The 22,130-nt window shown below is 40.9% G+C and overlaps 1 protein-coding gene across 2 annotated transcripts in view; it reads right to left on the bottom strand.

Annotated features, from left to right (window-relative positions):
• Nucleotides 1-1,472: 1,472 nt before the first annotated feature.
• Nucleotides 1,473-22,130, bottom strand: part of LARS1 (leucyl-tRNA synthetase 1) — a 45,758-nt gene continuing 25,100 nt past the window's right edge. For both annotated transcript variants that reach the window (XM_083487772.1, XM_083487771.1), the window contains exons 20-32: nucleotides 18,674-18,886; nucleotides 17,557-17,614; nucleotides 17,225-17,288; nucleotides 16,208-16,391; nucleotides 15,950-16,040; nucleotides 14,765-14,905; nucleotides 14,406-14,546; nucleotides 14,194-14,304; nucleotides 12,069-12,179; nucleotides 9,368-9,472; nucleotides 7,649-7,744; nucleotides 5,975-6,107; nucleotides 1,473-1,853 (exon numbers count right to left, since the gene is read on the bottom strand). In XM_083487772.1, the coding sequence (XP_083343898.1) occupies nucleotides 1,648-1,853; nucleotides 5,975-6,107; nucleotides 7,649-7,744; nucleotides 9,368-9,472; nucleotides 12,069-12,179; nucleotides 14,194-14,304; nucleotides 14,406-14,546; nucleotides 14,765-14,905; nucleotides 15,950-16,040; nucleotides 16,208-16,391; nucleotides 17,225-17,288; nucleotides 17,557-17,614; nucleotides 18,674-18,886 (1,654 nt within the window). In that variant the 3' untranslated portion in view covers nucleotides 1,473-1,647. The remainder of the gene's footprint in view (nucleotides 1,854-5,974; nucleotides 6,108-7,648; nucleotides 7,745-9,367; nucleotides 9,473-12,068; nucleotides 12,180-14,193; nucleotides 14,305-14,405; nucleotides 14,547-14,764; nucleotides 14,906-15,949; nucleotides 16,041-16,207; nucleotides 16,392-17,224; nucleotides 17,289-17,556; nucleotides 17,615-18,673; nucleotides 18,887-22,130) is intronic.

Here is a 22,130-nt window from a genome sequence, read left to right as displayed (position 1 = left end):
GTACTATGTTGACTCCCAAGGAGCTGACACTTATAAAAGAAAAGGCAAAGCAAGATTTTCCTAGGTATGAGGAATTTTGTTTTTGTAGGAAGACTGTAGGGTGCGGTTCCGAGTATCCACCTTCAAACATTCAAACAATTTCTGGAAGCAGGAAAGAAACTCCCAATTCAAGAAGTGTTTGTGAACAGCATTTTACATTGATTCCAAATCAGACATTTTGGTAGATGAACATCATGGTTTGTTACACCAGCTTTTCTCTTTGATGTTGACTACCACTTGCATTTTTTCTTACAAAGGCATTCTTTAGAATGGCTTCTGAGCTTTAGGAGAAAGTTCCAACTTTTGTTTTCAAACCAGCTCAGCTTCCCAAGCTGCAGCACACCAGTTGTCACTGTGGTGGAGTTAAAACACCATCAATCAATCATCTTCTTCTAGGTGCTTTTGCCTTGCAAGGTGATGCAGGTGGAATTTAGGGAGAGTAATACCAACCCAGATCAGACCTGGGATTGATAACATTAAGTGCCAGGTTAAAATGAAAGTATGCTCCACAATTAGTGTTTTGAGTCTTATTTGTTTTCAGCAGAGTTTTTGCCACTGCCAGCGATAAGTATTTTACTTGTACAACTTATTGGTAAAATTGTATGATGCTCTGGAAATAGGAAAAGGACCCCATTTAAGTAAAATAAAACTGAAACATGTTCTTGTGAAATGCCCAACTTTACCTTCTTTATCACCTCCCCTTTCTAACACACTAATATCACAGTACCACCATAGAACCAGGTCAGCACTATAGACTGAATGCAGTGGAGACCGTGCCTTGCTAGAGTTATCCAGCTACGGAACAGCTTGGTCAGACACAGCTTCCGATCCTCAGTTACAGAGTTGGAAAGAGTAGACAGGTAGGTGAAGGGATTTATGGTGCAGTACAGGGATGAGGAACTGCTGACCCAGGGAGCACAATAGACCCATGGAGCCTTTTCATCTAGCCCATGACTTCCCTTTGATCCCAACTCCTCCTGAGGCTTGCTAGGTTTCATCTTCTGCCACAGCAGTTGTGCATGCCTCACTTAGTCACCAGAAGGGACTCCCCCCAACCCACCCACCACTGCAAAAAAGGGCCAGAGAACAAGAGAGGGATGGATCTGGTGCAAGAACAAAGTGATGAAGTCGAGGGTGGAAAACACAAGCAGTGGAATGGCTCCTCAGAAATTGCTGCCTCTCCAGACTGCTCTCCTTCCTCTGCCCCATATATATATATAGTAGGCTGCTAAGGAAATGCAACCACATGCATGTATGGCTCCACCATCTTTCAACTCTGAATATTCCAACGTGAACACCAGAAGTCTATCACAGCCCTAAGATGTTCGTATTGCACACTCTTTTGTGTGTCATTTTTCATGCATTTTTAAAAAGGTGTTTCTGAGATGTCTTGATTTAGGTCAGTGAGATTATTTTCAAAAGAAAGTCACAGGGGATGGAAAATATATTTATTATACCACATTTAAAAATGAAGGACCCTGATCTACATGCAAGATTAAGTTTCCTTCCCCTCCCCAAGCAAGAAATTAAATTTGTTGTGGTCCACTAGATCGCTTGAAAGCTGTTCATGTTATTTAAAAGATTCATAACCCAGCTCAGTGCAAAAATCTAATTAATGATATAGACTAGCGTATCCCCAATATCTGTTGTTCGTCCATTCTCAGTGAGACGAACCCGCTTTTCAGCAAGGTCTATGTGAAAGACAGCTTGATCTAAAATGGGAGATTTCTCAGCATCTTCTTTACCAAGCACAGGAACACGACGTGGGCCCAGGAGAGGGTCATCAAAACGCATTAGTTTCACTTTGGAAAGATCTGGAGGGCAGGCGGGAAAGAAAGAATACACTTGTAAGACATGTGCATTTTTATACAACAATACAAATCACAAGGCAGTTCAGGCAAGGTACCTAGCAAGGAGAGAGCATTAGCCTGGGCTGCTGAAACTCTAACTGCCCCAATTGCTTGAATAGCGCCTTGACAGATGTTTACAAGCTGTTGTGCAGGCCATTTGCCTCAAAGGCTACAGAAGCCCTTAATAACCAAGGCTTAATTAAAAGGCAGTGTGGGTTCAAGAATATCCAACATGAATGCACTGACACTGAGGTGTGCCTCAGCATAAAAAGTGAGCAAACACTTCCAACGGAGGGATACATAAAGACCTCCAATTTCCCTCCTGCAACAGCAGGACAGAAACACTGAGAGGTGTGTCTAATTTTATGGGTGTTTTAATATGAGGTTGAATAAATTTACTATGTAAAGTTTTGTGTTTTAACTCGGTACAAAGCAAAATGGCTTACAGAAACTTTTCAGTAGCTTTCCTTCATGCAAATTATGATCCCAGAGAAACATCAGCTACTTCCTTAGCATTGTGCCCTCTATCTATTAATACTGCAGTTTTAAATTAGCTGTTCAGAGACCTGCGGCCATTCACTTGGGCAAGAAAGAGGAAGAATGGCTCTAGAGAAAAAAGTCAAAGGTGTCCTCCCAGTTCACCATGAACAAATGAACTATGTAATTTCCTCTTCTCTACTGCAATCAGGCCTGATGCCAGTGGTTGACCAGGATGGGTTCTGGCCACGGGCACCAGGGCTCACCAGCCCAACCTGCTGCCCACTCACTCACCCCTGGATCTGCGTGGCAGGCTATGGGCACCATTCACAAACCAACCTTGGCTTCCAGCCAGGGGAGCAGGGGCAGGGAGCCCATTGGAAGTCTGGCAACAGCTCTAACTGCAATTTTAAGTTATACGCCCTTGCAGTTTCCAGTTATACGCCATTCTTTTTCAGGCATGACTAACAGCCAAAGAGGCATGGAAGTAAAAAAAAGGGTGGTGGTCAAGAGGACGTTAATAAAATCCAGAGGAATTAAATAAAAAATGTATGGAGATGTTTCCCCGGAGAACCAAGTAGTTTACAGTATACGCTCCATCTCATATCTTCCTCCCCAACAACCCTTCTTTATCGCTCATTCCTCTCTTTTATGTCAGAAATATTCAACATAAAAGGGAGGGAGGAACATCGCCTGCATAGAATTGTGAGAGGAAAGATGGTTAAAACTAGAAAATGTTTTAATACAAGCAGAAATGTTGTCTCGGTTTTGTTATTAGAGGCAACTGTTTTTTTAAAAAGAAGTCCTTTAAATAAGTTCAAACGATTTCTCAGTAAGAACTGCGAAGCAGAACTTTCCTAATGAGCCAGCTATTTTAGTCTGCCTAAGTTGCTGCTCTTTCACCACTAGCTTTTATCAGATAATCTTTTCAAGTGCCTGCCTAACAGTGACATCTTCTGGAAACAACGATTTGGAAGAATTACTGATTTACTCTCAATTGCTTTTCATTCACTTCAAACAATCAGGTTGTGCATCTCTAGTAATTGCCTGCCCGAGCCTGAAATGTGCAGTACTCCATTTTTGCTTTGCAAGACAAGTTATAGACTTCTTCCTCTCAGCTCTTTTCTGAAAACACAACTTCACACTGTAATATAAAAATTGTCTCTCTTCCTAGGATCAAAACACACAAGCTGCCAAAGTGATGAGGAAATAAATTATACGACGTGAAAAGTTTGGACCAAGACATAATTCCCTCACAATTGCTGGAATCAGCAAAGCCAGCAAGCAAACAGGAAATTGTCTCTGCTTTTTAAAGAAATTCTGTCAGTTCTGTTCAGCAGAGCAACCTGAACTTCAGGCTTAATGCCTCGCTTCCTTTAAACAGTTTAATTAGAAGGGCGGAATGCCTGCAAAATAAGGCCATTAGCAACTGGATAACAGGAAGGAACTCAAGGTGTTCTAATTTGAGGACACACTTAAGAATGTAAACAGAAGTCACCTCAAAATACACCTTCTGTAAAAGCTGCTCACTCCTGGGGTTGTATCTAAAGTGCAGCTGAGTAACGCATTCCATCAGTACAAGGATTTCCACTTTTGCTGCAGGCTTCTCCCCAAATCTGTTCTAGGTGCTTCTCCAACACTCTGGAGCAGATTTGGGGAAGGTGCAGGGTGCATGCAGGGAAGGAGGGGGAAAGCCCTGCTGTGCACTGACACCTTAACTGGATAACGCCCCCGGTTAGCAACTAAGCTTGCTAGAAGACCATTTAGACAAGAGGTACAGGGGGTGAGGAGGAATGCACAAACGTTGCTCATCCACACAGTTTTTTACCACCTCTAATCACTCAGGAGGGCAAGGTTGGCCCTGGAGACTACAGCTGCAGAACCCTGTTAACATTTACTCCCCACCCCCAGCAACTCCCATTGCAAACAAAAATAATCCTTGAGTCACCAAACTCTTTCTCCCAGGAGGTTTGTCAAAGCCCGAGCATCTTTCAGAAACAATGCAAAACAATTTTGTTTTGGTTAACAGCATTTGATGGTGCAGACTGAAGCCAGCATGCGGGTTTTCTGTGAGCATATTAGTTAGATCTGACAATTAAGATTTTCAGTCTGAATTTTAAAACGAAGTCACCAAATTTAAGGTTTAGAATTAAAGAAGGTTATAGTGAAAATTGAAAATGGCACCAAAGGAACATCAAGAGTAAATAATCTCAGGAACTTTGGGACACAGAATTGGTAACATTTTATATTTTTAAACACAAACAATTTTTACAAATTTGTTTTCAGCCTTAACTGACAAATAAATAATTTGTTGAAGCTAACTTCTATATTACAAGAAAGAAAGAGATATTTTTTCACAGCAGCTATGGATGTCAAATCTGGCTCTTGAGTGAGAATGTGCATTTGCTTTAATGCCTTTATGCTACAAGTCATTACTGCTGGTGAACCCTAAGTGCTTTCAGGGAGATGGAGCTAATACTTACCACCTCTAACACTGTATAGTTTGAAATTTAAGACTTGAAAATAATGTGGTTCATGCATTAAGAAAGTGTGAGTTGAGTGGGAGTGGGTGGCTCAGGGGACTTGAAATGGATTAATGCATCTTTCACATTTAAGTTGCAGGATCAGGCCTGCAATAAGCGAACATTAGCTGGTGGAGAGGGGGCTGACTTCAGATCTGGAGGGAGGGAGGGATAAGTAGGCTCAGAAATCCCCAGGTGAGCACAATTGTCCTGTGAAGTTCTGGCTCAGGCTCACAATGGCTGCGGCTCCAACCCTATCCCAGAAATTCTGGGTTCCTGCTGCAGCAGCATTCCAGAGCACAATAGGGGCTCTGGTACCAGATGCATATACCTGCTCCCCAACATGAAGCTCCTCCTGCTGCAACAGACACTGTGAGGTTAGTTTCAAGAAAAGGGATAAAGATGATCATGGTGGGCTATGCTAAGGCTGTGCTGCCAGTGAGGTTACTTAAGAGTATGAGGGGGCCAGAGTCTTGGCATGAGCTCAAAAACAATACAATTTAGTCTCTTTTTAGTTAGAAAATCATTGCCGAGTCCATCCTGATTCAACATCTTCACTAACAGTAATTGATCATTGCTGTCAACAGGCATATCTACAAGAAATGAATCTTGGGCTCTGCTCCAAATTCCGGACGACTCCAAGAGGAAGGAATGACTCAAGGCAAGCTGATCCCACAGGGATCTTCTCACCACAGGGGGACGCAGCTAACAATCTGGTCACTGTTCAAACCATTACTGATACCATAATAAAGGTAGCTTCTATAAAATCATGCACAGTGTATACACAATTGGTGCTCTTTTCTAACCAGCAAACCTCCTGTAAGAATCACTGTAGCAAAGGCCTCTTTTGGTAGCATCTGACAAATCTTAGATTGACAAGATTGTAAAGTGTGTTGCACACAAACAGTGCCACAGAAAACCAATAGAAATAGTAGCAAGTGAACAGAGGCCTGATTTTATAGTTAGAACCATGTGAGACATCCAGTGAGTAAGAAAACACATTTTTGACAATCAGCATTTACTGGATAAGCTGCTTTGTAGGAATTTTAACATCTAGCTGGCTGAATTATTTGACCTAAATTTTACCTTTGATTCCTCTGTCCATCTTCATCAAGCGCCTGATTATTGCATCTCGGCCATCTCCTTGCCTGACCTCTATTTTTGTAGAAAAGTGGCCATTTGCTGGTTGAGGATTCACCAGAAAAACAGACACACCAGGCTATAAGAAAAACAAGAGGTAGAAGGTGGAAAAATGTCAAATATCCAACCTGATGGTAGAGACTTGTTACCATGTATCTTGGATCACAACTTGCCAATATGGCTTACTTCCACCTGTACAAAATGATATATAGAAGTCTAAACATTTCAGCTGCGGTTGATACACTTATGTATACAGATGTCTCCCCACTTACACAGGGGTTACATTCCAGGGTACCACACATTTATGTGAAATTGCATATGGTGGAGGAAACCATCTAAAAAGTCTGTAAACACCCTCTAAACCTCATAGAATTGCAGCTGCAAAGGCTCCTGGGATTGCTACCCATTTTCCCACTCTTTTCATGCCATTTTTGCGGTTTCCCCACTCTTTTCAGGCAGTTTTTGTCCCTCTGTGCCTTTTTGAAGTTTAAGTCTTTTTAAAAATTATATCCGGAAGTCGCACATATACATGGCGGCACGAGAGTTGAATATGCGCAAGTAGGGGGACGCCTGTATTCATTTGTGTGTGTTTTAATGTATTTGTTACATTTTTATCCCATTTTTTCTCCAAGAATCTCAGAGTAGAATTCATTGTTCTCCTCCACACATTTTATCCTCATGATCAGTTTGTGAAGTCACTAAAGCAATAGCGACTGGCCAAAAATCACCTCCCGTTACCTTAGGGAGCTGAGCTTGGAGCTCTGTCCATTTGCTGAAGGGCTACACCTCAGTGGCATAGAATCTGCCTTGAATTCAGAAGGCCCTGGATTCAATCGTTTGTACGTTCCCACCAGGGAAAAGGAAAATATTTCTACACACACTCCCCTCTCCATCCCCCAGCCCAAGGGCATATTCCAGCCAGCCAAAGGCACCCAGGGAGGCTGCTGCCTGTGGATGGGAGTGTGGCCTGGGAAGAGTCTCAAGGACCAAACCAAAAGGCCTGGCAGGCTGCACTCACTCACTGCATGATGTCAAAATAGCAGGCTTTTCATGCATCAAGCTATGCATAAAACAGTCCCCAGTCTAGCATCAAGAAATGGAATCCAAGGATTGGAGCTTAGTCTCAGTGGTTCCTAACGAGTTCTATGGGTAGAATTAACAGGGTGCAACCTTAGATACCACTGAGAAGTGGAGAAAGGACTGGTGCTCTTACCAGATATTACTGGCAGGTCTAGCCCCCATCCTTCAGTGATGCATCTTAGACTTTTCTCTCAGATACATGGACAGTTTCCGATGCCTCATGCAGGGCACAATAAAGTACAGTGGTACCTCGAGCTACAAACGCCTCAGGTTACAAACGCTTCAGGTTACAAACTCCGATAACCTGGAAGAGTTACCTCAAGTTGAGAACTTTGGCCCAGGATGAGAACGGAAATTGTTTGCCAGCGGCACAGTGGCAACAAGAGGCCCCATTAGCAAAAGCACGCCTCTTGTTAAGAACAGGTTCAGGTTAAGAAAGGACCTCCAGAACAAATTAAGTTCGTAACTAGAGGTACCACTGTAGTTAAGTGGGGAACAAAGTCTCAGAAATCAGTGAAGGAAGTAGACTTGCAAACTTACTTCTACTCTGAATGTGCAGAATGGTTTTCCAGGACAACAATCTTCTTTGATTTTCTCATCTCCCTCAGAAGAAAACTTCAATTCTATATGTTCCAGCTGTGGAGGAAGAAGAAGGAAAGTTCAAAACATTGGTGGTGCAGGGGGCGATAGTACAGCAATCACAGGAGTATGCCAACATTTAATTCTCTTGAAGCACATTCATGTATTTCTTTGTAGCAATTAAGATTCTAAAGAAAGATACTGCTGACAGCAAGTTGTGCCCAAGACTGGCCCAAATCAGGCACATCCCATTACATAAATTTATCTCCAAGCAACTGACAGCAGCTCTGACTTACAGCTAGATGCTGTTACATATACCCTAAAAGGTTGGCTACAAATCCATTCAATGATGATGATTGTGTTTACAGGATATATCTTGAATAAATTCTCCACTAAAACGGTCGAGAATTTCCAAACCATCTTCTTACCTTGAGAGAAAATCAAGCTAACTGGGGACAATAACGTTATTCATGTAAAAAGTAGTAAGATGATAAGAGAGAGAGAGAGAGAGAGAGAGAGAGAGAGAGAGAGAGAGAGAGAGAGAGAGAAAAGCTGGCTACATTTGATAAAATCTCTCCTTTCCATTGAAGGTCAATGATACTGAATATAGAAGTCCAATTTAGGGTGCTCTTGGTCACTAAAATCTGGAGAGCCTCTTGGCACCTTAAAGACCCCCCCCAAAAAATATTATGGCATATGTCTGTACAGGTTTATGCCATAATAAATTTGTTATCTTTGAAATGCCACAAAACTTTAGGTTCTTTTTTTACTGAATACTTCCAACATTCAAACTATCAAGCAGGATTGGACCCAGATAATCCAGAGGCCTTTCTCCTTGGAATAATAGGTTCTGAATTACCCAAGAAAGATGTAAAGTTATTTTTGTATGCCACAACTGCTGCTCGAATTCTTATAGCCAAGAAATGGAAAACACAAGAACTACCAACTATGGAAGAATGGCAGATGAAAATGATGGAATATATGGAGTTGGCTGACCTTACTGGAAGAATCCGTGACCAGAAAGAGGAGGAATATCAAGAAGAGTGGAAGAAATTTAAAGACTATTTGAATAAATAGTGTAATATTAAAAATTAGAAATTACTTGAAAGTACTAAATTGGCCTAGGAGGAAATCAAGAGTTAGTAAAATAATTGAGATGTAGAACTTTAAGAAAATTTTATTTTAATTGGAATACTATGTTTTAATAATGATATTGGAAAACTGCTAATATCATGGGAGGGCTCAGAGGAAGTCAAAACCATGTTTATGATGTTAGAAGTTTAAATAACCAATTAATTTGTATTGTCTGGGTGTTTGTTGACATGTATTTTTCTTTTTCTATTTTCTTCTTTGTTTATATTTGTGATTTTGTTTCTTTCTTTTTTGTTGTAGTAGGTGATATATCTGTAAGAAACTTAATAAAAACTATTCTTTTAAAAAAAGGGGGGGGGGAGGATTGGACTCAGATACAAAAAGTGATCACCAACGTAATCACGTAATTCTATTAGGGACTTCCCACCCCACACACAATTTGTAAGCTAATCCACTGATAAAAAACTTCTGCAAGCTTAACAATTAAATGTGCACGGGCAACCTTAAACCAAAAAAGACATATATAGACATTCAGTGTGTCTTCAAGCTCTTTCGACTTGAGCCATTAACTCCATGACAAATGCTCACCTCCAAGGAATTTGTCAGGTAGACTATATTCTCCATGAGTACGGCCCGTTCATCAAACTCCAGCTCCAGATCAAGAACACGTGGCCCTTTCTTCTCCAGATTCTCCTGTGATGCCAAAAATATGAAAAGCATATATTTTAAATTGGGTCATCTCTGTGAAACCTGAATAGTGCAGCTGAGCAAGCCCAAGACAGAAAACATCTGGCAAAAATTCATTGCGTACAGCAAATGGGTCTAAAGCTCCTAGCAAAATTTAGTTTTTAATTAATTAAATACAGTTCCCGCCTCTAAACAGGAAAGAATCTAAAGCTTTAGTGTTTAAATGACAATAGTAGTTTTATGTCAGAAATTTTGAAACACACATAACAATCTTGTCTTCTTGCATACCCAGGCTATGTGTATTTATCAAGCTGCCATTCTATTCCTTTACACCAAGATGTCCAACAGGACTGAGCTTGAAGGCCAAATTGCAGGCCATAGAATCTTTTGTCCCCTGTGCAGGCAGAATGCACCCACTGCGAGCCAAATGTACAAAGAGGTTGCCACAAAAAGCAACGTCACTAAAATGTGGCTCATGAGCTATGTGAGAACATCTGGAGGTGACTGCATGTATCACTGCTCTCCTCCTCACTTCTGTGATTTGGGCAGCCAATAAACATTGTGGAGCAACTGACACCCCCCCCCAAAAAAAAAACACCACACACACAATATCTAGTCTGGCAAGAAACAAAGATCTACACTATCCAAAGAGCAGTCACAAATCTGTGTGTTGTCCAATAACAATGCCAAAGAGTCCTGCACTATGCTTTGAAGCAACTGATTGTCAGCACCGCAGAAGTCTGGCAGGTGTGCAGGTCTTAAGAAGCACTTGTGAAGCACCCCTGATTATTGGGACTTCAGAAGCCTCTTTTTACCTGCCCACCTGATGTCATATAAGATGTCAGGTGATTGGGCAGGTGGGTGAAGCTTGACCAAAATTGCAAGGCGAGTCAAATGGGAAGGCCTGGCAGGCCAGAGGCAACTGAGATAGAAACCTCCACATATAATCTCATCTCAGTCCAAACACTACAGCTCTTGCAAAATTCCAGAAATGCATACCAAGAACAATCTGCTGGAGTTAGATTACTGCTACATCAAGTATGCAGAGTATTCTTTCTGCTACTACCAATGTGTTTGACAGGAAGGTGTGCATGAGAAAGCAATTTTGTTGAATTGGAACAGTGTGCTGGATTTGTTACCTTGGCTAAAGAAAGCACACATTGATAAAGAGAATAAGCAACAGCTGTCTTCCCTTTCTACTGTCGTTCTGCAAGCTAGGTGCTTCAGCAAAAAAAAAAAAATGTGCCTAGCATTTATTTAGCGTGGCAAGGCTGACTGTGCCTCTAAACAAACCTACCAAACACACACACACACACACACACACAGAGAGAGAGAGAGAGAGAGAGAGAGAGAAACCAAAGTACCATTGGGGCTACAATTTAAGTAGTAAAAAAACCCACCCCACTCTTTTCTAAAAGCCATGACACATTCTTCTTTTTTATCACTACCCCATATACATACATATATATATATATATATATATATATATATATATATATATATATATATATGGTTAATCATACTTCTGTGAATTTAGTACTCATTAAATTCAGTATCCTTACATCACCCTATGAACCATCTTCTCATTCTAATTTTGTTCTACAGCCATGGGCCACAGGAATTTACATTATTGATTTACATAAACCTATACACCACCTTCTAGTCAGAGCATTTTTAGGTGGTTGACAAAAAAGCTATTAAAGCAATTGCATTAAACCATCATGACTGTTTTAAAGTAACAATATAACAACACCCACTGCAGCCAGCAACAATATCAATATCAATATCAAGGCTCAGAAAATGCTTGGGCAATGACCATGTGGGTCATTATTACTTAACAGTTGTTATTTAAGTGCATCAGTTAAATCCTCCTGGCATTTTAGTCTACTCTGACTAACTGATAATGCAGGGAGATTTTAAATGTGGCCAATAAGCTCTGTTTTTAAAGGCATGCTTTCTCCTCCAGTTATCAAATGTATTTCTTAATGTCTCTCTCTTTCTTTTTCTTTTCTCAGGAGAAATCTTGCTGCATTCAAGTTGTGATCCCAAGCTATAGAACAAAATGGAAGTCTTTGCTATAACCAGGAGCCCAAGGTAGTTACTTCCAAATTTAACTGGTAACAATGAAGTGGGTTTTCAAGTCCTAGGCTCTTTGTTCCAGCTTCCATGAACAGGAGAGGGAGGCATATTTTCCCCCCCTTAAATCCTCCTCCCTTTGTACACCCCAGCAATCCTTGCGCACAAAACATGCTCAAGAGGGCTGGGGCACCCTATGGAAGGAGAGAATTTGCTAAAATTGCCTCCCCTTTCTATTCGCAGAACCTTCCCCTGGAATGAAGAGCCTTCTGTGAGTGAAGGAACATAATTGGACACAAGCCAATGTGACCACCAATTTCATTACCCATTTTGGTTCAAATTTTCAAGGGATGAAATTTTACTACTATTAAATTTATATACTGCCCTTCATCCATAGATCTCAGGGCAGTTCACAACAGAAAAATACAAAATAAAAACAAGATATAAAAAAGATAAAATACACAATAAAAACAAAAAACAGAAACAAACCAATAACCCCCCTCCCATAAGCTGCAGGAAGACTGACCTTGATCATAGCAACAAAAGGCATAACCCTTTTCATGTATTTCTTCAGTTCTGTCAAGGAGTTGAGTTCAGTGGCAATTATTTTATTGTCTGGTAGTTGTCCTCCATTGGTCTACAACAAAAACACATATGAGATCCTTTTTTAAAAAATAAAATAAAATCCAATTAAACCACTGCATGGCAGTTCTTGTTTTTGTAGCAAGCACATATAGCCTTCATTTACGTTTACCCCAGATGCCTAAAACTTTCCTCCTTGAAGATCTTAATACTGTGGTACATTCCCATGGGGAGCATCCTTCTAACTTCCCTTTTAAAAACTGCTTTTTAGAAAGTTATTTTAATCAATAGAGAAAACAACACAGCTGCAAATCTTTATTTGGCAAGTCTTTCTTTGTATGTGTGGCTTCACCCTAAACATCATGCCCAGCCCAAATCATTTAGAAAAATCTATGAGCTCAGTCCTTCACAAGCTGCAATCTACCACGCCGCACACAGCAGTGCCGTCATGTCGTGGCCCACAAAGAGCACAGTAAGCCTCTTGTTTGTACTGGCTTCTAGAACTATAAAAACAGGATCAAGAGAGAGGCAGGTTTATTGAGCAGCCTGATAGCTCCTAATACATGGGCTTCTTTGGGCTTGGCGGGCCCTAAGGTATGCTAGGATCCATGCTTGGACATATGTCTGCTTCCACTGCAGGAGAAAGGAATTTCTGTTTCTCTCACTTTCTCTGCTACCACTTTCACACAACTGCATTTTTCATGTGCCACATGCAAAGAACTGCAGGGTGGTGTCGTGGTTACAGCATTGGACCAGGGAAACCCTTGGGCAAACTTCCATGGAGCCACAAAGCTGCTGGGTGGCCATAGATAATTTTCTCTGACCCTAACCTATCTCACAGGGTTATTAAAAGAATAAAGAAGGGTGGGGTGGAGAGAGAAACATTACATGCTGTCAGCACCAGTGTCCCAACCTCTCCCCAAGTTCACACTACAATTTAACTTCATTGATAGGAGCCCCAAAGTAAATGGGAAAGTACAATTCATTCTGCCTTGTTAGTAAGATCCATATTATTTCTGTTCAATATGGATTGATGGCAGTGGACACCAAGTTACAAAGACATGCTTGTTCCTAATTAGAAGGAAATTAATTTAACCACATTACTGCAGTTTGAAAAGACACAGTGAATCCACAAATCAACTCTGATACTTAGCTGTTCTGCTTGAGTGCTGCTTGTTGTTCTTGTGCCACAAGAGTTAAAGGATCAGTTCCAGAAGCTTAAGAATTCAGGGACTGCAGCTTTTCAAGCCGGATTTCTTAGTGTTGTGCAAGTTTTAAGGCAGAAGAATTTATTGTGCTCTAGTATATTTCTTACAAAGCCAGAGAATTATCATACTCACCAAAGACTAGAGTGGACCTCAAAGCTCCTTGCCTAATAAGGAAGTTACACTCGTCTGAACACAGCCAGTATTGCTGCAGAACAGGCACTTAAATAAGCAGCTAACTAAGCTTTGCATTTGGCAAAAGATTAAGGATAACAAAGCTGAACCCATTTTCAAATGAACTCCATTTCCAAAACATCACTAGAAATGATGTCATACAGCAAACATAATCACGCACCCAAAAAAGACATTACGACCAAACTGCAATAATCTTATTAAAACACTGGAAACACTTATTTCCCCCTTAGATTCAATAACTTGATGCCAAGTTTTATTTTCAGGAGAGACAGAGAGAAGAAAGTGACGAGAGAAGCAAATAATAAAGTAAAATGGGGAGATAGCTGACATTCTTGTTTTCTTTCTTACTGGCTTTAACAAATTACTGTTACTGTGTACTGTTTCTTATATTGCTCTGCTGGGTTTACTACAGTTATTATTGGAATGTAAGCCACCTTGCAGACCAGGCATAGGCAAACTCGGCCCTCCAGATGTTTTGGGAATACAACTCCCATCATCCCTAGCTAACAGGACCAGTGGTCAGGGATGATGGGAGTTGTAGTCCCAAAACATCTGGAGGGTCGAGTTTGCCTATGCCTGTTGCAGACAGTCTGGTGGAATGGCAGGCTGGAAAACCGTTCAATAAGCCAACAAGCAAGCAATGGGAGGGAATTTAGGTAGGATGATCACCTGATAATGCTTGCGCAGAACAGACAACGTAGTGTGCTGCCATGGGGGGTAGTTCTTGGCCACGTAAATGGTACAGTGGGATGGTTTCTGGGGTGCTTCTTTGTTGCCTTTCTAGAAAACAAAAGGAGACCTTTCTCATCAGAGGGAATGATTCTTCAAAACCATCCAGTGTAGGAACAGCCAGGGCGGGGGGGGGGGGCATAGGCCTTTACCTTTCCTTTAGCTGGTGCCATGTAGTTTTTGAGGCGCAGACGGAGTTCGTGAGCTACTTCTGTGAGGTACTGGGAAGAACGGATCAGGATTTCATCCACAGGGCCAGGCACAGGCCAGGAAGCTTTCATGATGGAGTCAGTCTTTAAATTTGAGTTAACAACAGACACTGGGATTAGAAGAGAGGAACAGTTCTTACCTTCCTTGTTCCAACATAATGACGAAGTCTAATAGGGCCATACAAAGGCTATGGATTGTGCTTGGTTTGCAGAACTGCTGATATTTAGCTGAGATACGATCACAAAGAGGGAAAATGTGACGACTGCAAAGCGGTTCACTAGCGATAAATAAACAGCCATACCTTGCCCAGCAATGCCCAAATATGTTCACACACATGAGGGCAGACTGGAGCCAACAGGAGAGTCTGAGATTCGATAAACTGGAGCACCAAGTCCCTGTGCATTCCTTCAATAGCTAGTTCACGGTACTTGTCTTTTGCTGCCTGAAAGAGAGCCAGCACAAGCACCGTAAAAACAGTCTAACTGTCATGGAAAAGCATTGCATAAAAGCCAATCTCCTTGCTTTAATATGTCCCTAAAACATAAACTACTTATAATCCTATAATGGATTATTAAAAGGACCATATTTTTTATTTTAAAAAAAAACCTGCTGGGATTAGGACCAAATGAAATTCTGCCAGTGGGACATTATATAGCTTTACATTATTATGGCTCTTAAAAAAGACATCTATCGGCACAGACATAAAAGTCAAGGATAACTGTAACTGTATATTAGGCACTATCATTCTGAATGGCCCACATAAAAAGCTACCATTAAGTAGTAAGGAAAAAAAGAGGCAATAAATATGATAGATTATTATGCACATAGTTCAGCCAGCCGAACCACACTCCTGAAAGTCAGCTGCGTAAAGGAGTCAGAGCAATTCATTATTAAGCAAAGCAATATGCTGCTGCAGATATTTTGGAGAGTTGCTGACACCTTATGGACTAAAGTGAAAAACATCCTGCTTTTTAATGGCAGCAGGAATACATTTTCTGATCCATCCATCCTTGATTAAAATTAAGTTTGCTAAAAGAAGAGAGAGATAAAGGAAACAATTTTTTCTTTAATTATTGGCCCTCCCTCTTTACTGCCTGCCAATGACTGTAAATCCCTGGTTGTCAGAAGGGAAATAACATCCTGTGGAAGTATAATGCTTAACAAAGACTACTGGCTACAGGAATATGAATTTTATGTCTTTCTACCTACCCTTCTAGCATAATGCTAAATCTGTGCTGCACAACATAGCAAAAGCAGACCGGCCACTGTGGGAGAGGTCTTAGTTTAGTGCTGAATTGTGTGCATGTTAAATCCCTGGCATCTCCCACTAAAGGGTCAGAAGTAGCAGAGCCAAGTAAAACTATTATTCTAGCAGGCAGCAAAATTTCAAACCAACTGCTTTACCACCAACTGTTATTGCATTCTTTAAATGTATTTTAAGTGTCAAACTTTTAAAATCCTGTGCTACAGAAAGTGGACAGCCTACCTGAAATTCAAAAAAGCCTGTTTTCAGAGCTTCCTTAAACATCATCTTCTCATAGTTTTGATCTGTTTTCATGATGCCTGCACTCATTTCACTGGGCAGGGCATGGAGGAAGAGAAGAACAGAGAAAGTTCTAGTTAGATCGAAATAAAAGAGAAGTGCCAACATGCAGGAATCTGTGATTTAACATGATTATACATAACAGTCCTGGGGGATCCACATTTTTTTTCTGAGCTAGAAAGTTGGTCTTGTTCATGGTACCTGGCAAAAACTCTGTCGTTGAAGGTGGTGGCAGGCCCACTTCTCAAACTGTCCCAGTTAGCAAGTATTTCCTTCACCCACTCGACCCAGTTGTACAGGCGGAGGATGCCAGCATCTGCCATGGCTTCCACAAAGTTTGCATCTTCAACAGTATCACCTGCATCAGCCAATGCCAGCCGCATGCCTAGAAGGAAACCAAGTCAGTGTTAGAACATCAGGTGCCCTGTAAAAAGGACCGTACAGCCTGACTCCCAACTACTTTTCCACATCAATATCTGAGAACATTGCTAAAAACATCCTAGACAGCATCACTGCAACTCTTCATTGAAATTACATTTCAGAAGGCAACTTCATTGAAATTTCATTGAAATTACATTTCAGAAGGCAACTACAACAGTTAGAAAGATTTTCAGTGGGGAAGAACATGCTTAAAGAATAGCACTGACAAACGTTTTGAAGTTCTCATGCATTGGCATGTCCTTCCTGTCATGACCTCCCAATATGCAACCTGAAAAGCTTGATCAGCTGGAGCTCCTGTTTTCCATGGACAGCAGGGGATCTAGCTGGTGGGCCAGATCAAAAGCTCCTCCCTGCCATACCACTTTGACAGGTGGGTGGAGCTGGGCACCTATTAATCAGTCAATTTATTAATGGGCAGTCAATTTCAAAGGAAAAATCAAGAGCACACTCTTAATTGTGCTTCCAATTCCTGCTACGGTTTGTAATCCAGCTTGAATTCAAACTCCTTCCGTAGCCACAGCTCCAAATATAACTAGTTGCATTTCTGATTCTTTCTTTCCAGATGCAATTTGGCTCATTTTGAATTTGGTGCCTTCTTCAATAGCTCTGGGTTGACACAAAAAAGGGTTAAATTAAAAATTTACACTAGTAGCTGGAAATGAAGAACAAGTGTGCCCCCTATTCTTGTTTTCCAATTTGGCTGAGGCTTACCAGTATAACCTGGCCAACAGTTTTAGCAGATTTTTTTTTCAATGCCAAGCTAATATGCCCTCTTACCATCAGCAGAAAACTTATCCAGAGCTTCGCACAGAGTGAGGAAGTTGCCTGTAGATTTAGACATCTGTGGGATAGGAATGTCAAACAGAGGTGGGTTACAGGAAATCTGTCCACTGTCTGATGAGAAAAGTTAAGCAATGTGCTATCCATGAGTACAATAATAAAACTGAACTCCCCTGAAATAAACACACATCAACACTCACACGTAGACATTTTTATATTCATTTCATTCTAACCCTCATTCACTCTACCCAAATAAAGATTTCTGCCTGGTTTTCATTGTTGAGATCTGTCAGTCCTAACCATCACAAAAGTATAAACAAATAAAGTACCTTCTCTGAATTTAGGAGGAGATGCCCGTTTGCTCTTACAGATACTGGCCATTTTTCTCTGCATTAGAAGACATACATGAAAAAGATTCTTTTATTTTTCTTAAACTTTTAAAGGCCCTCCCAGAAGCAGAGCCACAGGGATGACAATATTCTTCAAGGGAAAAGAAATGCAGGACATGCACTATGTCTTTGCTCAAATGCAATGGATGTGTTAAGGTTCAAAAAGCAAATACAGCATGCATATATGTCAATGAAATACAATGTTAACAGAACCAATGGAACATAAGAACCAGCTACTGTCTCCTAGATCACATGGATTCAACTATCCTGGTTGAATAGGCCAGACACTGAAACCCTTGGTTGTTCTGGAGGCCACCTTCATGCCACCCAGAGAAACTACACAAATTAGAATAAAGCTTTGCTGCAGTTTGTATGGTGCTTGTTCTTAAAACTTTGCTTGCATATCCTCCAAGATGGAAGGGCCAGAAAACATTTATTTATTTTTATATATGTGTCCAGTTCACAACATACATATTCTGCAACACACTCTGAACACTGAGCTCTTGAAAATAGTGTAAGACGGTGAGCATCCCAAGGTACCCAGGTAGTGATTGATTTATCCAAATCAATCAAGGCACACTGTCTGGAGGGCACCTGGGGAACCAAATTCCTTGAGGCCTAGCAATCTTTTGACCCTGAAGACATTCGGGCTTGTGGACAAGCAACTATGACAGGCCCTCCTTGGTGCACATTGAAGGCTGTTGGCAATGAACAGTGCAAGACACACTACTATTCTTAGGCTTGGAGCCAGAGTGAGAACAACCCATCTGGGAGGCAGCAGGAGATAGCCATTCCCAAAGCCTCAATTAAGTGTTAGTTAATCTGCATTGTATAACTGGACGGAAGAATGATCAAATCGAGGCTCAGGTGCCTATTGGCTGTTTAATAAAGTTATAGCCATGTTTTAATCCCACACAGATCTTGCAAATGTCTCTTCCTCTGTACAGGAGCAATTCACTTTCAGGCCTCAGATGAACTCAAAAGAGGTCTGCAATGAAGACTTATTGTGACTGTGTGTATGGCTGCAGCTAAAGATTTGAAAGTACTTCAAACCAACCTTTGATCTGGCCACATGGCCACATGATTATAAAGGTAGTATGACAAGTGATTCGGAACAAGGTCCTTGCCAGAAGCACGCAGATCCACTGGATACCAATACTCAAACTCCTGCTTCAGTTTATCCAAAGCTGCTTTGGGGATCTTTGTTGCTGGGAATGGCGCTGTCTTAAAGAAGATGTAGTCCCAAACCTCTTTGGACATCTGGTTTGCCCTGCACAGATTAGGACAAAAGTTATGCAGGGGAGAAATAGTGACAGTTATCTTAAGCATCTATTATGCTGCTAAGTATAAGTACTACAGTGTATACAGAACAAAGTATACAATGGTACCTTAGTTCTCAAACGCCTTGGTACTCAAACAACTTGGAACCCAAACACTGCAAACCCGGAAGTAAATGTTCCGGTTTGCAAACTTTTTTCAGAAGCCGAAAGTGCTCCGTTTTGAGTGTTACACTTCTGATTTGAGTGTTACGCTGAAGTCTGTATGTTTTTGCTATTTATTTTGCATTTTTGTTTTTGCGGCTCTTTTTTTGTTGTTTTTGCTGACTGTGTGGAACCCAGTTCAGCTACTGATTGATTGCGTGACTGCAGTACAGTGGTACCTCGGGTTAAATACTTAATTCGTTCCAGAGGTCCGTTCTTAACCTGAAACTGTTCTTAACCTGAAGCACCACTTTAGCTAATGGGGCCTCCTGCTGCCGCCGCGTCGCCACCATGCAATTTCTATTCTCATCCTGAAGCAAAGTTCTTAACCAGAGGTACTATTTCTGGATTAGCGGAGTCTGTAACCTGAAGCGTATGTAACCTGAAGCGTATGTAACCCAAGGTACCACTGTACATTGTTTATTGCTTTCATTTTATGGATCAATGGTCTCATTAGATAGTAAAATTCACGTTAAATTGCATGTTTGAGGGGTTGTTTCTAAAAGTCTGGAATGGATTAATCCATTCTGCATTACTTTCTATGGGAAAGCATGCCTTGGTTTTGGAACACTTTGGTTTTGGAATGGACTTCCAGAATGAATTAAGTTTGAGAACCAGGGTACCACTGTACAAAGCTCTGCATCTACATTCTACTAGGCTGCTCAGTTACACATAGTATGACATAAGCCTTCTACATTCATGAACCACCACAGGGCTGAGGAAGCTGTGGCTGTGCAGATGTCTCTAGTCTACAACTCCCTTCATCCTTGACCACTGGCCATGCTGGTCACTGGCCTGAGGGGAGCTGGAGTCCACAATACTTGGAGGGCCACAGGTTTCACAAACCAGCACTACCATGACAATACATTTTTCCTGTCCTTGTTCTTTTTTTAAAAGTAATACTGACAGGAGAAAACAAGTTAAAGGTTGTAATCCAGAAAAAAGCCAGTTTAGCATTTCTCATCAAGCTCCTAAATGAACCAGTTATAGCTAGGCTGATTGATGGGTTTAAGACAGATGTTGACAAGTTAGAGTATGGATCAGAATCAAGAGATTACCCCCTTGACTCCACAAACTAGAAATAGTGGGTGAACATTTCAACTAATAACAAATCTCATTAATGTGCCATCAATATAGCACACATTGGGTTGACTGTAGAGACAAAGTACTACCTGCAAACCAAGACTCCTATTCATTTTTATTTATTTGTTAAATATTTACACCGCTCTTCATCTGAATATCTCAGGGTAGTTCAAAGCATAAAAATACAGAATACATTTTGAACCTGGGCTGCAGCCACACTAGACCTGATGCCAACATCTGCCATTGAGAATAGAGTTCACGCATGTGGGAACACTCGGTTACCATTCCAGGTTTGTACCTCATTAATAGTAAAAGTTCTTGGTTTTATTTATTTTTTCAAAGCCATTTTTTCAAAGCCAGAAATGGTTTTTTCCCCAATTTGAGGTATGAAAATACACCCCCCCCCCACACTCCAGGTATAATGTATATGGGGAAAATATACAACTGTAAATTTCCTTGTGTCCAGAATTAAGAGTCACATACAGATTGAGTGGTGACTCATATGGGCAAGTTTCACAAGAGCCTCTGCCTGTTCAAGGGGCTTTGCCCTGTCTCCTCCCCATATGTGCCACCCCAAATTGGCTTGGGGCAGTTCAAGAGAACCCCCAGAATAGTGCAAATGGGGGTTAGGGGGAATCATTCTGTCTGGCAAGCTCACACGCTTTCGCAGATGCTAAATTCAATAGAGCCACACTGAATTCCACCCTATGTCTTGACTTGAGCCATACGTACATTCTTTGAAAATGTTATTAAAGAAGTTGCTTGGATTAACCTTAACTCAATTTTCTATTTCCCTTTAGAAATTTAATCAGCAAATTTGAATTAAGACATCAAATGCAATGGAAGGGTTTGCATAATGACTTCTTAGATAGCCACAAACTTTGACTAGAGCAATGGGAGCAAAGGGCAGTGCTCCTGTGAAGCTAAAATTCTGTTCATTTCACTCTGCTTTTTCTAATGAGAGAAAAAGCGAGCCAGACAACTGCTATGCAGTCCAATTAAGAGTTCAGAGGAAAGACTCACCAGACACTACGCTACCTTAAAAAGATTATTCCTATGAAAAATAGCTCTCATTTGAACCAATCCTCCTGTCTTCAGTTACCTTCAGGTTTAAAAAAGGAATGAGGGTGCTGGAATATCGCTAGGATTTCCATTTCTAAAGCATTCATCTGTGGCTTCACCCAGAGAAGATATGCTCCACCTTCATCTAGTTAACTCCCCAATTTAAAAGTGCAATTGACCACAGCAGTAACCACTGCATAATCGACCACAGCAGTAACCTCATTAGAAAGAGACATTTTGAAGCAAGAAGACAGGAGCTAATTAACATTCTATACTGAATACAAAACTATAATCCTTCATCTTGTATGCCACAGAAGACTAACCTTAAGTTTAAGAGAAGCAATAATGCTGGAAGGTCAAATTAGACAATTTGGTATTGAGAAAATTGCTTGAAGAAAGAGTTTTGATCATAGAACAAGGATGGGGAACCTCTGGCCTTTCAGATGTTGATGAACTCCCAAATCATCCCCATCCAACATAACCAATTGTCAAGGACTATGGGAGTTGTGGTCCAGCAACATATGAAGGACCACAGGTTCCCCATGCCTTTGCTAGACGTTCTATAATAGCCTTTATATCTGAAGATATATCTACCGTACTGAATGCATAGTGGTGGACTACATAAGCAGTTAACAGGATAGTTAACCTCAACTATTTATGATTGCAGACAGATTGCCAGGAAGGTGAAGATTAGCCATCTGGTTCTCTTTTCAAACACTTTTTTCATTTCCTGGGGAAACAGAACTAACATTAAAAATCAGGGTGGTTTCTGATAACCATTTTTTATAACTATGTGGCAGTTTACAGTTGTCCTGCAAAGAATCGAATTCGTTCCAGACTCCTCACCTGGTACACAAGTGTGAATCAACATGAAGACACTATAATAAT

Source organism: Podarcis liolepis (genome assembly GCF_965112155.1).
Source record: "Podarcis liolepis genome assembly, chromosome: 2".
Classification (NCBI taxonomy): domain Eukaryota; kingdom Metazoa; phylum Chordata; class Lepidosauria; order Squamata; family Lacertidae; genus Podarcis; species Podarcis liolepis.
This window is presented reverse-complemented; position numbering and strand designations above follow the sequence as displayed.